The 13,391-nt window shown below is 57.3% G+C and overlaps 1 protein-coding gene across 4 annotated transcripts in view; it reads left to right on the top strand.

The window, feature by feature from the left end:
* SGSM2 (small G protein signaling modulator 2) overlaps window positions 1-13,391 on the top strand; it is a 33,817-nt gene that overhangs the window by 16,104 nt on the left and 4,322 nt on the right. For 2 of the 4 annotated variants that reach the window (XM_087825961.1, XM_087825959.1), the window contains exons 4-18: window positions 79-240; window positions 530-597; window positions 696-841; window positions 1,178-1,312; window positions 1,816-1,940; window positions 2,347-2,414; window positions 2,652-2,812; window positions 2,976-3,102; window positions 8,398-8,551; window positions 9,339-9,403; window positions 9,490-9,635; window positions 10,090-10,218; window positions 10,448-10,630; window positions 12,347-12,724; window positions 12,968-13,092. In XM_087825961.1, coding sequence (XP_087682087.1) covers window positions 79-240; window positions 530-597; window positions 696-841; window positions 1,178-1,312; window positions 1,816-1,940; window positions 2,347-2,414; window positions 2,652-2,812; window positions 2,976-3,102; window positions 8,398-8,551; window positions 9,339-9,403; window positions 9,490-9,635; window positions 10,090-10,218; window positions 10,448-10,630; window positions 12,347-12,724; window positions 12,968-13,092 — 2,172 coding nt within the window. Of the gene's footprint in view, window positions 1-78; window positions 241-529; window positions 598-695; window positions 842-1,177; window positions 1,313-1,815; window positions 1,941-2,346; window positions 2,415-2,651; window positions 2,813-2,975; window positions 3,103-4,688; window positions 4,824-8,397; window positions 8,552-9,338; window positions 9,404-9,489; window positions 9,636-10,089; window positions 10,219-10,447; window positions 10,631-12,346; window positions 12,725-12,967; window positions 13,093-13,391 lie in introns of all 4 variants that reach the window. The other 2 variants (XM_087825962.1, XM_087825960.1) reach the window with 2 other exon arrangements.

Raw genomic sequence — 13,391 nt, 5'->3', positions numbered from 1 at the left:
AAGTTCCACTCCCAGTGCCACTAGTCTGGGGCTTAGCCCTGGGCTCTTGCATTCCTAAATCCTACCCCCTCTTTTCAGGAAACCCTTGGTGGGTAACCAGGAGGCCCTGCGGAGACAGGGCTCTACCAGTGGAAAGGCCCCAGCCCTCAGCCCGCAGGCCTTGAAACACATATGGGTACGCACAGCACTCATCGAGAAGGTGCTGGACAGGGTCGTGCAGTACCTGGTGGAGAACTGCAGGTGAGAATGCCCCTCCCTGGGGCCCACTTCCTGGACAGTCCTTCAGTCCCACCCCTCAGGATGCTTGGCTGTCCACTACAGCGTATAGGCATGCCCCATCTCCCCTGTAGCACCTCAAAAGCCTGGGCCACACCAGGCACCCCCACAAAGCTCAGTTCTTATGGGTTTATTTCTTGGTGACTGACATGAATTTGGTCTCTGTGGGAACATCCCTACTTGGTGAGCTTGACTGCCCTGGAATGAGTCCAGGAGCCCCAGCAGTCCACTGCCCTGTCTCTCCCACTGGCAGCAAGTACTACGAGAAAGAGGCATTGCTGGCAGACCCTGTGTTTGGCCCCATCTTGGCGTCTCTTCTAGGTAAGCCTGAGAGCAGAGAGGCCTATGCTGGCTGAGTGGGGGCTGAGGGGCAGGTGCTGAGGGGGCACCATCTGAGCTGGCTGTCCCTGTCTCCATAGTGGGGCCCTGTGCCTTGGAGTACACCAAGCTCAAGACAGCCGATCACTACTGGACTGACCCTTCTGCTGATGAGCTGGTCCAGAGGCACCGTATCCGGGGTCCCCCTAATCGCCAGGACTCCCCTGCGAAGCGCCCAGCCCTAGGAGTAGGCATCCCTCTCCCTACCCCTTGTGGTCATCCAGGTTATGCCCATGGGCCTATAGGGAGGGGCAGCTGGCCTCCATGCTCCTTGCAGACACAGGCTGGGCCTTGGAGATGCCTCAAGGTGGTGGCCCCCCCAGAATAGCCTTTTTCCCACATTGGCACTTAATGCCAGGAGCATACCACTGGTTCATGGCTGGAGAGAAGAGGGTGGCTGAGAGCAAACTAGGGGCAGGAAAGACCCCCAGGGCCAGCTAGAGAGGATCAGCATGGAAGCCTAGGATCCTCAGCCTCCAAGGTTGATTTCTCACGGCTGGGGCTGAGCTGGGACTTTGCGCAGATCCGGAAGCGGCACTCGAGCGGCAGCACATCGGAGGACAGGCTAGCTGCCTGCGCCCGCGAGTATGTGGAGTCGCTGCACCAGAACTCCAGGACGCGGCTGCTCTATGGCAAGAACAACGTGCTGGTGCAGCCGGTAGGAAAGCCTAGTGGCCACCCCTCATCTCCCTCCTCCAAGGGCCCCAGGACTGGAACTTTCCAGCCACATTCATCCCTTTCCTAAGGGGCTTGACCAGAGAGAAGGGCCCCACCCCCACTTCACTGCTTCATGCCCAGTGTTGAACTGGCAGGAGCCAGAAGTGGCATCTGCTCTGGCTGAGAACCAGGCCATCCGGGGATAGGAGTGGCAGCCAGCAGGCAGGGTGAACGCCCAGCTTGGGTATGGCTGGCTCAGGACACACCTGGCATCCAGGAGGCTGAGAGCAGAGCCAGTGGCACCAGGCCAGCCAGGAAGAAGATATGCCCACATCTGCGTGCGGCTTGTGTTCTCCCTGCTTCCGCCTGGCTCCCACTCCAGGACCCCGTGACTGGACTGGCTGGGCCTCCAACTCCCACCTGGAGCTCGTTTTCCAGAGGCCATGCCTAGAAGCCGCTCAGCCCCTCATTGTCTCTGTCTTCTGGTGTGTCTCCTCCCTGTAGAAGGAGGACATGGAGGCTGTCCCTGGCTACCTCTCCCTGCACCAGTCTGCAGAGAGCCTAACCCTGAAGTGGACTCCCAACCAGCTCATGAACGGGACTCTGGGGGACTCCGAGCTGGAAAAGAGGTGGGGGCTTTGGGACTCACTCGCAGGAGCCATGGAAGGGAGTGAGAGCTTGCCACCAGGCAGGGGGATGGAGAGACCCAGCCTACTCCAGGAGGCAGGCCTCACACCTTATCCGATGCCAAGAATTGCAGAGAGAGGCTGCCTGGAGATATTCCCAAGCTCTCTAAGATCCAGCCAGGCCTGGACATTAAGAGGTTTGCTTGAGCCAAGCTCCAGGCATCTGAGGCTGCCAGGCTCTGTGCCATGAGGGCAGCACAGAGCCCAGAGGGACATGGCCGGCTGAGGTCACTTCTCGGCTATGGTCATCCTGTCTTCACAGTGGTTTCACGGGTGTTGGGGCTGGGAGATGAGGAAGGCAGGTTGGCTGGTCTTGAGACACAGTGACACCCATCTGGTTTCTTTCCAGCGTTTACTGGGACTATGCCCTGGTTGTGCCTTTCAGTCAGATTGTCTGCATCCACTGCCACCAGCAAAGTGAGCCTCCTTTGTCCTGGGCACAGGGGTGAGGGAAGAGAGACTGTCTTCTCCCAGTCTCACACTGTGCATGGCCCCTTAGGTGTCTTGTCTTCCTTTCACCATCCCCACACTCTAGCCCCACTGTCCTCCTACCCAGTCTGGGGGCGTGGCCAGCTGGGCTACGGTGATGGCTGGGAGGTCTCCCAGGCCCAGCTTCGCTCACTCGTGTTCACCCCCACCCCACACCCCCCGCAGAGAACGGTGGCACACTCGTGCTGGTGAGCCAGGACGGCATCCAGAAGCCACCACTGCACTTCCCGCAGGGAGGACACCTGCTCTCCTTTTTGTCCTGCCTGGAGAATGGGCTTCTGCCTCGAGGACAGCTAGAGCCCCCGCTCTGGACCCAGCAGGGGAAGGTACCTTGGGGCTTGGGAGGCTCTGGGTGAAGGGATGTATGAGGTGGTTTCTGTGCCCACCTCTCTTCCTGTCCCCACATGGAGTTTGTAGGAGCAGCCTTGGGTGGGCCCCTGGAATGGACTCTGCACTAGACAGGCTAACTGCCCACCTCTTCCTCCCCAGGGGAAGGTGTTCCCTAAGCTACGGAAACGTGGCAGCACGCGGTCCGTGGATGTGGAGGAGATGGGCACAGGATGGGCCACAGACTATGTGTTCCGGATCATTTACCCTGGTCACAGGCATGAGCACAGTGAGTGACCCACACATCTTCTGTGGAGGAGAGAGGAACTCTCAGGGAGGTGGGGGAGCACAGCGTCACCCAGGAGGGGCAGCAGGCAAGGGCCACTGACCAGGCCAGGTTAGGACCAGCCGTTCAGTACTAGCCTCTCATTGGACCTTTTTCCTGCAGATCATCCCCCTGAGAATTTACTTTTCTTCTACCTGATGTCTTTCCCTTCCCTTGTCACCCCAAGACTCTCAGTTCAGCTGATCCAGGTGTCTCTTTACAATATTCTCTTAGTCATCCCTTCATGCCCTGCCCCAGGGGGGAAGATGTGGTGAGACCAGATACATTTCACCTCGGCCTGCTGCCTGACCTCCACGAGGTGGCCTGGGTGTGGAATCAGTGCCTCTTTTTGGATGGTGCAAATTGTTCACTGACTCGGCCAGCGCCAGAACCCTCCTCACACCAGCTACTGATGAGAGGAGCTGTAGCTGGAATGGGGGGTGCATCTGAAGAGCGTGAGACTTTCAGCTGGGGTGGGGGTGCTGAAAGGTGGCTTGGCGCTTGTGGGTCCTGTCCCACCTGGACATGCACCTCTAAACCCTAATTAATTGGTGTCTGCCAACACCAGAGTTCCCTTTCTGATCAGAGTGCTCCGCTCCCCACAGTTTCCCCTGGGTCAGACTCACTGATCTTAGGATGAAGGTCAGGGAATTTGCCAGACCAGAGCATTTGCCAGCCGGACCACCTGCTCCCTGAATTTCCTGATTTGTGCCAATAAGTTGTCAGCAAGTTGTCTCTGTATTAACAGACAGATTACCCAGACTGCAAACACATAGCCGCAGCACGAGTAATCCCAACAGGCTTGGAGGGCACAAGATGTGGGGATCCTCTTTCCCCCTCATGTGCCCGACTAGGAGACACATCTGCCAGAGCGTGTTTGCAAGCCTAGCATTTAATCTCGGCCTGTCACTCGGCTCAGGTTATTCAGTCTGCATTTCCTCTCTTCAAGCCTTGGCATTTCCCATTTCTGGTCACTTCATTTCAAGATCCACTTCCCTGGAGGGCAAGCCAGGGCACCTAGGAGCTGAAACCCAGTGGGGTGACTCAGGCTCCTCGAGAGCAGCTCTGGGAAACCCTTGGAGGAGAAGGTTGGATTTATATTCTGAAGGGGGGATTTGAGGCAATCTTCAGATTCGGCCCAGCCTGACCATGACGCAAGCTGAAGAATGATCAGGATCCATCTGCCAACAGTCGTGCCCAGCCCAAGCCAGGGCTAGGGAGCTCCTGAGCTGCCGGCCTGTCCCAGCTGGTCCCCATCTTTTACTACCCTGGCTCCCCAACCCCCATCAGCTCTCTCTTTTCTGTTCTTCCTAGAGAGGGCCTCCTCCAAAGAGTGGAGCTCTGTAGCCGCCGCTGTCCCCCCACTTTCTTCCATACTCTCCCCAGTAAATCATCAAAAGGCTCTCAGGTCCCCCCGCCCCTCCTCCACGCCCTGCAGGCTCAGGGTGACCCCGACTCCACTCTGCTCCCCACGAGGACGGGGCCCGGCCCCTCCCGCCCCAGGATGGCGGTCCTCATGCCCTGCCTCTCTCGCTGTTCTCTTCGAGCAGTCACTATTAACTACCACCACCTAGCGGCCAGCCGCGCGGCCTCGGTAGACGAGGAGGAGGACGAGGAGGATAAGCTGCACGCGATGCTCTCAATGATCTGCTCGCGGAACCTCACAGCTCCCAACCCGATGAAAGGTTTTTATCCCTCCTGTCCTCCCCGCCCCACCCTGTCCCTCTGCCCCACCCCTGGGCCCCGGCCACCCGCCGCAGGGGCTCGAACGGCAGTGTTGGCATTATGGGACTTGCACCCTGGGTGGCTCCCTTCCGTCAGGAGGCAGCTCTGGGAGGGCGGGAGGAGGCACTGGCAAGAAGAGGGGCCCCCGCAAAACGCACTTGGCTCTGGGCTCCCCACTGAGCCTGTAAGGAGAGGGGAGAGACCCACTGGTGGGAAGGTCTGTTGATCTGGTTGCCCCTTAGGAACCCTCAGTGGCCGACTAAGCCCTGCTCCCACTCCTGGGGGTCATGGGGGCAAACCCAAGACAGTGTCTCTTTCTTTCTCTCCTGCTGGCTGGGCAGACAGACCAGCCTCTGGGCCCTGTGCCTCTGACTCCTGACTCAGCTGAAACAGGACAGAAGTCCCAGGCCCCTCCTGGGCAGGGGTAGGGGCTGGACAGCTCATGCAGACAGGAGTCACTAGTGGGCCAGGTGAGGGGTTGGCGCCACCATGGAAGGAGAACCAGGGCTCAGTTTACCCAGCAGGCTGGGTGCTCCACCAGGCCCTGCCTGTTGCTTTAGTACAAAATCTAGAGTATAAGTCAGGTGTGTTCCACTCTCGCGGGCCTCAGTACACAGTTGTAGATGTCTCTTCATTGTACATGACACGGCTCAGTGCCCACAGCCATCCTGTCCATCACCTATCTTAGCACAGAACTACGCTGTTGAGGAGGGAACCCCACCCTCTTTTTGGAGTGTGATCAGCCAGGGAACCAGGGTGCTTAAGGAATATTGGTTATGAAGGGCTCTCTTGGGGTTTAGGGGAACTTCCCCATTGCCATGCCACAGAATTATTTTCTTCTCCCCTTTTCCTGCCCCTACAGAGGGTGTCTAAGAATATGTGACACTCCCCTTATGCTTGCACAGAGTTCTGCCAAGAGTCCAGTTCCTTAGCCCAGCCACCAAGCCAGTATCCCTGGGCAACTAAGTCTGGGCACACCCTGAGCACAACCCTGCCAGCTGCCCCTTACTTGCCACATGCCTGCCTTCATGTCTACCCTCCCTCCCAGCCATTCCAGTAGGACCTGCAGGGCAACCCGGGTGGAAACACAGGGGAACCTGACTTGTGATGTTTATTGCCTGCACACAGCCTGCTGTCTGGTTCCTTACAAGCCTAGGCTTGGGACTGATGCTTACTGTAGGCTAACTGACTTTTAAGTAGCATGGAAAGATTGAGTCAGGAGGGCCTGGGCTGACCCTTTTAACCCCCACGAACTGATAGTCAGGCTAGAGGCTAGGGGGTCCCAGCAGACCCTGTCTTAGAAGACTAAGTGATAGGAAGCCCATCCCTGACTGGTCCTAATGCTGAGGACTCCAGGGTCAGCGAAACCTCCAGGCCGACAGTGTGCAGAGGCCTCAGGGCTTGTCTGGGCATTCTCTTGGGGACATAGGGGGCCAGACCTACCCAGTATGCCAGTATGCAGCCCCTGGGACTCCAATACTTAGGAAAGGGGCGGGGGCATGAGAGCAGAATCAGCAGGTGGTTGGGGAGATGGTGTGAGCCCCCCCACCTCCACTCCAGTCCATAATGACAACACTGTTGAGTCCGTCCTGCTAGTCGTTGCTTTTTAGGCCTGCAACATGCTTGACTTGTGCATGTGAATCAAGTGGCGGGTGTCCAGACTCTCCTCTCCCTCCCCTTCCCCCTCTCCTGCTGCCTCCCCACAGAGCAGAGATGCTGTTCACTCTAATTCTGCTCCAGGCCAGACACCTTTCACTCGGAGTCTTAGGGGCTGTGGGGTTCAACCACCCTGATTGTTTTGCTTCAGACTTTCCTCAAGCTCAGAGGAGAGAGTCAGAGTCAAAGCTGACCCAGCAGAGCCCCCATCCAGCCTGCTGCCCCTTGCCCAGTCACTCCAGAGCTCCAGCTGTCTGCACTGGGTTAATTCAGAGATGCAGTATTCCATGCTGGCTGGTTCAGCTCCTTCCTGGAGAATTAAGGTGAAAAGCATTGACCCAGGAGACTTGCCTTGGCTGAGTCCTGCTTTCTGGGCATGAGCTTGTTTCCCTGTGTGCCCGGCCTCTGCCCTCTGCACCTGCTGTCCCCCACTGCCTGCCCGCCTGCTGCCTGCTGCCTGCCTGGCTGGGCCTGCTCCCACCCCAGCTCCTCTCAAGACTGGCCTCTTCCTGCCTGCTGTAGGGGCATGAGCTGGGCTCCTGCCCCACCCCACCTGCATTTGTCCCCCCCTCTTCCTCCCAGAGTCTTCAGCATGGCTTGCAACCCCTCATTCCTAGAGCCACAGCCCCTCCACACTGAGTATGTTCCCTTAATTTGCCTCCTGGTGGAGCTGAAGGGCCAGATCTCTACAAAAATCCCACCATGGGTCTGGGAAGAGATTCTCAGCCCAGAGAGGGCAGCCCCTCAGGGGACTGGAGGGGGCTCAGCTCAGCCCCTCCCACTAAGGCACACCCAGAGCTGGAGTCTGGCTCCCACAGAAACCAGGCCCAGGTCTGCTCCAGACTCAGCAGGCCAGGTTCCCAGGCCACGATTCGCAGTAAGAAATACTGCTTGAAAGAAGTCTTCATCACACACACAGCTCTCTCTTTCCCTGTTCTTCACTCTTCTCTGCCCTCTCCCCCACTCCTAGCATCATCTTCTAGTCCCTTCACTCCCTGCCCTCACCTTGCTTCATCTTTGTGGCTCATTGGGCCTGCCGGAGCCTCCCATGAGCAGTGCCCTGCCTCGCTTGGGCCCTAGAAGCTCTCCGTGGTCTTGAGTCAGACCAGCTGTCTGTCTGAGAATGCTCTACCTCTGGTGTAGATGTGTCCTCTGAGATGCACCTGGGGACATTCTTCTGGATGGTGGAACTGTGTGCCCAGTCACCACCCTCGTCCCTGTGGTGACCTGGCAACACTGGGAATTTTGCCCTTCAGTCGGCTCACCTGTGTGTGTGTAGGAGACCACCGTGCTGAGCGCAGTCAGGCGAGGCAAGGATGGAGAACTCAGAAAGGACCCATAGGAGCTGGCAGCAGGGGTGCCCGTCCTGGGCAGGGAGCCCTGACCCTCCTCAGGGATCCTCCAGGACTCTGATCAGTGGAGACTCCTGGCACAGGAAGGCTCAAAGTTTGCGTGTTCCAAGTCCAGGCACCTTCCTGTGCCTCAGAGTTTGTCCAAGAGGACCAGGCTGAATCATCAGAGGCCAAGCTAGCTGGCAGCACCTTAGGGAGCTGGGCTTTTATTGTTCCTTCTCTTTCCTCTAGAAAAGCAAGTGTTTTCCATTGCTGATAGCAACATTGAACAGATACAATCATGCACAACTCAGTCAAAGTATGTTATCACATGCAGAGAGATTAGGTGGAGGCTGGGAAATGTCAGGCACCTTCCCTCTCCACCATCACCATCTCTGGGCTCTGGACCAGGCAGGCACCACCCCTGTGGTTCTCTACCAATAGGTGACTCCATGCTGCAGCTCTGGGCACAGAGGTGGGCATGCTGCAGGGTGGCGGGGGGAGGAGGCCTGCCAGGCCCTAACCATGGCCCCCTTCCTGTCCTCAGATGCTGGTGACATGATCGAGATGCAGGGCTTTGGGCCCAGCCTGCCAACCTGGCACCTAGAACCCCTGTGTAGCCAGGGCTCCTCCTGCCTCTCCTGCTCTACCAGTAGCTCCCCATACGCAACTCCCAACCACTGCAGCTGTGTCCCCGACCGGTGAGTGGGCAGGAAGATCACTTCTGTGTGTGTCCACCCATGTGTGTGCGTCAGACTGTCTTTAGGGGCTGTGTCACTTGCCTGACAGGATGGCCTCAAGTTGGCCAGACCTGGGTTTGAATTTTGTTTCTGCTACCCATGTGATTTTGGCAAGTGACTGAGTCTCTGTGAGCCTCTCTGTTCCTGAGCCTCAGTTTCCTCATCTGTAAAATGGGGGTCATACTACCTGCTTCCTAAGGTTCTTGTGAGGACTAAGTGAGGTCTATAGCCCGTGCGAGTGCTCAGAGCAGTGCTTGGTGCAGTGCCTTTGAGCTCCCCTTCCCAGTGTGGACACAGATCCTGTCATCAGGCTGTGTGTCTGGGGACACACAACAGACATCTGGGTACCCGCCATGCTCCAGGAATGGCATGAGAGTGGTATCTGTGTGAGGCTCATGTGCCAGCACTCGATGCTTTTGCTGGCTGCTTGATGGGACCTGTTACTTCTTTCTCCCTGCTGCTCCTGATGACTCTGAGATGGTTCTCTCCATTTCTCACTCGAGGAAACCAGAATTCACTAACTTGAAGTGAATTCCCAGGGTGCCTGGAGCAATAGGAGGCCAGGCTGGACCCCCAGCAGCTCTACCCAGGGTAGCTGGCTGCAACAGGGAGCCTGCTAACATGCTCCCAGGCTGTGGATCCTGCTCCCACACCGCTTGAGTGCCTTACTGCTGCCCCCCAACGCCCTTCTCCTCACCCTCCGCCCACCGGAAGGGCCACAGCCTTCTGAGCCAGGTTGATTCCACAGGTTGCCCCTCAGGCTGCTGTGTGAGAGCATGAAGAGGCAGATCGTGTCCCGGGCCTTCTACGGCTGTGAGTGTAGGGCGCGGTGGGGCCACGGGAGGCAGGGGCGGGGGAGGCACTGTGGTCATGGCCTCCTGGCTCGCCCCCACCCCCAGGGCTGGCCTACTGCCGCCACCTGTCCACTGTGCGGACCCACCTGTCGGCGCTGGTGCATCACAACATCATCCCGCCCGCCCGGCCTCCAGGGGCCACGGGGGGCCTCAGCAAGGAAGGGTGGAGCAAGTATCAGAAGGATGAAAAGGTGCGCCCGGGAGGTGGGGCCGGGGCGGGGCGGGGTGGGGGCAGAGAGAGCAGAGCGCCCTGCTCTCCAAGTAGCTTTCTGAGGCCACCTGGCCATCAGGTAAATCACAGTAGTGGTCGGGACAGACAGGCTGGGACTGATGGCCTTGGAGTGGCCCTGGTCACAGTAGAGTCTCAGCTAGGGCTGTGGGTTCCACGGGAAGGGCACTGGACAGGGAGAACATTCTGCTTCCACATTACCCCCCTTCCATTTCTTCCCTGGAAGGAACGGGTTGAAGTAGATCCCATCCAGCTTTAATGCGGGGTGGGGAGGATGTGACTGCACCAGTGCAGGGTTTCCCTGCGCCTCAGCAGTGACTGCATCACCATTCCCAGCCCCAGCTCCCCATGGGATGGGTTCCCCCAGGGCCACAGGGACTGCAGTGACTGCACAGTCTACTCCCTGGGTCCCTCAGAACTACAAAGAGCTGGAGCTGCTACGGCAAGTTTACTACGGAGGCGTGGAGCACGAGATCCGCAAGGATGTGTGGCCCTTTCTGCTTGGCCACTACAAGTTTGGCATGAGCAAGAAGGAGATGGAGCAGGTAAGGGGAGCTCCTTGCCATGGGGATACAGAGATGGGGAAGTAGCCAGGGGACCTGAAGGAGGGGGCCTTGGAAGGCTCAGCCCCTTCCCAACCAGAAAGAAGCATGGCAGAGGAGGGTCAGCAGAGAGCCCCACTGTCCTCACCGCTAGGCCTGAGCCTGTCCCAGCCCCTGCAGAGGGGGGCCTGGTGCACCTCTCCCCCATGGTTATGGTGTGGTCCGAGTACAGGTGGACGCAGTGGTGGCGGTGAGGTACCAGCGGGTACTGGCGGAGTGGAAGGCCTGCGAGGTGGTGGTGAGGCGGCGGGAGCGAGAGGCTCATCCAGCCACACTCACCAAGTTCTCCTCGGGCAGCAGCATCGACAGCCACGTGCAGCGCCTCATCCACCAAGATTCCACCATTAGCAATGATGTGAGCCAGATGGGACCTGGGGGCGGGGAGTGGGGCGGGACACGCCAGCATTTTACACGCAGGGGTCCTGAGCAGCAGCCCAACCTCTAGTACTCACTGGTAGTGGAGCCCTGGGAGAATGGCTTAGTGTGTCTGTGTCTCATTCTGTTTCTCTGGGTGATGCAGGAATAAAGTGAGATAGTGCCTTGTGTTCTGTTTTAATGGACTAGCAGGGAAAGATGGATTTATGGGAATTAGGGAAGCCCTCCTTCCTTGTAGAGAGGCCTCAAGGCTAATGACAGGCATCCCTGGGTTCTAATCCCAGGTCCACTACTGGCAAGACAGTGACTTGTCTTCCCATCTCTGGGCCTCAGTATCCGCTTTCAGCTCTATTATCCTTTGATTGTAGAGGCTTCACTGAGAGCTGTTGCTAGAGACCAGAGGAGCACGTAGAGTGGTGCTTTGGTGTCTACTGGGAAGATCTCCCCGTCACTGTGGAGTTCACCATCTTACAGAATTGACTGTGTAAAGCCAGTTCAGAGCCCGCCTACTTCTTGTGGCATCACCCTGCCTATAGGTGAACAAGTCCCAAACTGTGGCTGCTGGGCCTGACCAGAAGTGATAAGAAGTCTCAGGTTTAAGGATACTCTTTTACTAACATGTCTTTTCTTTAAAATTGTTGCTTTAGATAATTCTAGCTACTTTACTAAATCCTTACTAATATTAACAGAAAACTCAAGCTGGAGCAAGACTTAAAGAAATATAACTACCAAGGCGCACTCCTTCCCATGTGCTTTTTTCTTAATCCCCAGTTCATGAACATATTCTTTCTCTCTGGCTTTGGGTTTTATAAAATCCTGAGTCTGTACCAGTGGCCCAGCTGCTTAGCTCACAGACAGCCGTAGCTTTGCTGGCACTGCTCTGAGGCTCCAGATTGCCTCAGCTTCGTGGCCTTACCTGATACTAAACCCAGCAACGCTTCATGCTTCTTGTCCGAAGTGAAAACTCCTTTTAGCATAGTCCAAATAGAAAAAAAATTAAAAGCCAGTCTGTATATGTCTCTCTTCTTTTCCCTGTGACTTGTCCATGGTGATGGGCTGTTTCCAATCAGCAAATTATGTTTCTTTTCACCTCTGACTTCTCCTCAGCTTGTCTGAGGCTAATATAACTGATGAGATACTTGCTAGGAAAGTTTCCTGCCTTGTTCTGCTGAACAGTCAGCACTGAAAGTAAGGAAGAACTTGGTTTTCCTACCGCCTCCAGTCAGCCGTCACCCCGGGTTGCCCCAGGAGCCACACCAAGACTCAGAGGAGGCTCTCCTGACCTGAGGCAACCTCATGACTTCAGGTGTTTGTACAAATGACACAGCTCACACTGGCCATCAAGAGCTATTGGGTGCCCAGGCCTCCAGTTCCCCTTCTTCCCTACAGCAGCCACAGGAAGCCTGGAGTGTTTCACTTTTTCCCATGCTCCAGGAAGAAGCCAGAGGAAGGGACTGGATAGGGCTGAAGTCTTCATGTTGGCCTGGAACCTGATTTCTCTCCACCTGGTCAGCTGGGTCAGAAGGGGAGGCTTGGCACCCAGGGGAGGCAGAGTTGGAGGCCATGGGGTGGCAGTAGGAGGTGTGAAGATAATTCTCCATCCCTCTCGTTCATTCTGACCCCAGGAAGGAGACACTAAGCTGAGGGAAGGTGCTGGAGTGCAGGTGTGAGCCCCACCATCTGTTCTCCCCACCAGGTGTTTATCTCTGTGGATGACCTGGAGCCCCCAAAGCCCCCAGGCACTGAAGATTCCAGACTAGAGCCCGAGGAGGAACCGGGAGCAGGGCCCCCAGGCACCGCCATGGTGGAGCAGCAACAGTCAGTGGAGTTTGATTCTCCAGACTCAGGACTGCCTTCCTCTCGAAATTATTCTGTGGCCTCAGGCATCCAGTCGAGCATAGATGAAGGGCCGAGTGTGGGCTTTGAGGAGGACTGCGGTGGGGAAGAAGGCTCTGACAGACCTGCAGTCCACGCTTTCTCTGAGCCCCAAGATCCCAACCAGGATAAGGCCTCTCGGGCCAGTGAGCTGGAGGCAGGGGAGGAGCTCGCAGCTGTGTGCGCCACTGCCTACACTGTATGTGGACATTCCCAGGCACTGTTCCCAGCTGGCCCCAGAGCCCTCCTGCCATCCCAAAGCTTGGGGACAGGCTGGTGGGTGGAAGGTGGGGGTGCCTATCCCAGAAGGCCTGGAACCTGTCTCTCAGCATCCCCAGAGGACTGTGTTCTCTGAGTCCCTTGGCTCCCTACCTTTGCTACATTCCTTGTGGGCGTCACCTCTGGCCCCCAGCTCACCCTTGAGGGCCCTCCACTCTTTCAGATAGAACTATTGGACACCGTGGCCTTAAATCTGCACCGCATAGACAAGGATGTACAGCGATGTGACCGCAACTACTGGTACTTCACCCCCCCCAACCTCGAGAGGCTCAGAGACATCATGTGCAGGTGCCATTGTAGGGCAGGGCTCAGGGCGGGGGGGGGGGGCAGGGACCCCACTCTGTGAAAGGTTAGGTCTGCAGGTGCCCTGCTCCTGTCTGCTGCACCAGAATCACATGACTCCCTCTGTCTGGAACACGTCTTCCCTGCACGGCCCCCGCCCGCCCCTCTTCACTCTCAGAGGTCTTTCAGATAGAGGTGGGCCATACTTCAGGAAGCCTTATCTGATTTCCCTCACTCCAGGGCTTCCCCACCCAGCCTGTCTCTTTCCCTGAATCCCTGAGTGCCTTGAGGACAGGGCTAGGGGT

Source organism: Miniopterus natalensis, chromosome 17, assembly GCF_054644295.1.
Source record: "Miniopterus natalensis isolate mMinNat1 chromosome 17, mMinNat1.hap1, whole genome shotgun sequence".
Taxonomy (NCBI): Eukaryota; Metazoa; Chordata; class Mammalia; order Chiroptera; family Miniopteridae; genus Miniopterus; species Miniopterus natalensis.
The sequence above is the reverse complement of the archived record's forward strand: the minus strand, read 5'-3'. Positions and strand labels throughout refer to the sequence as shown.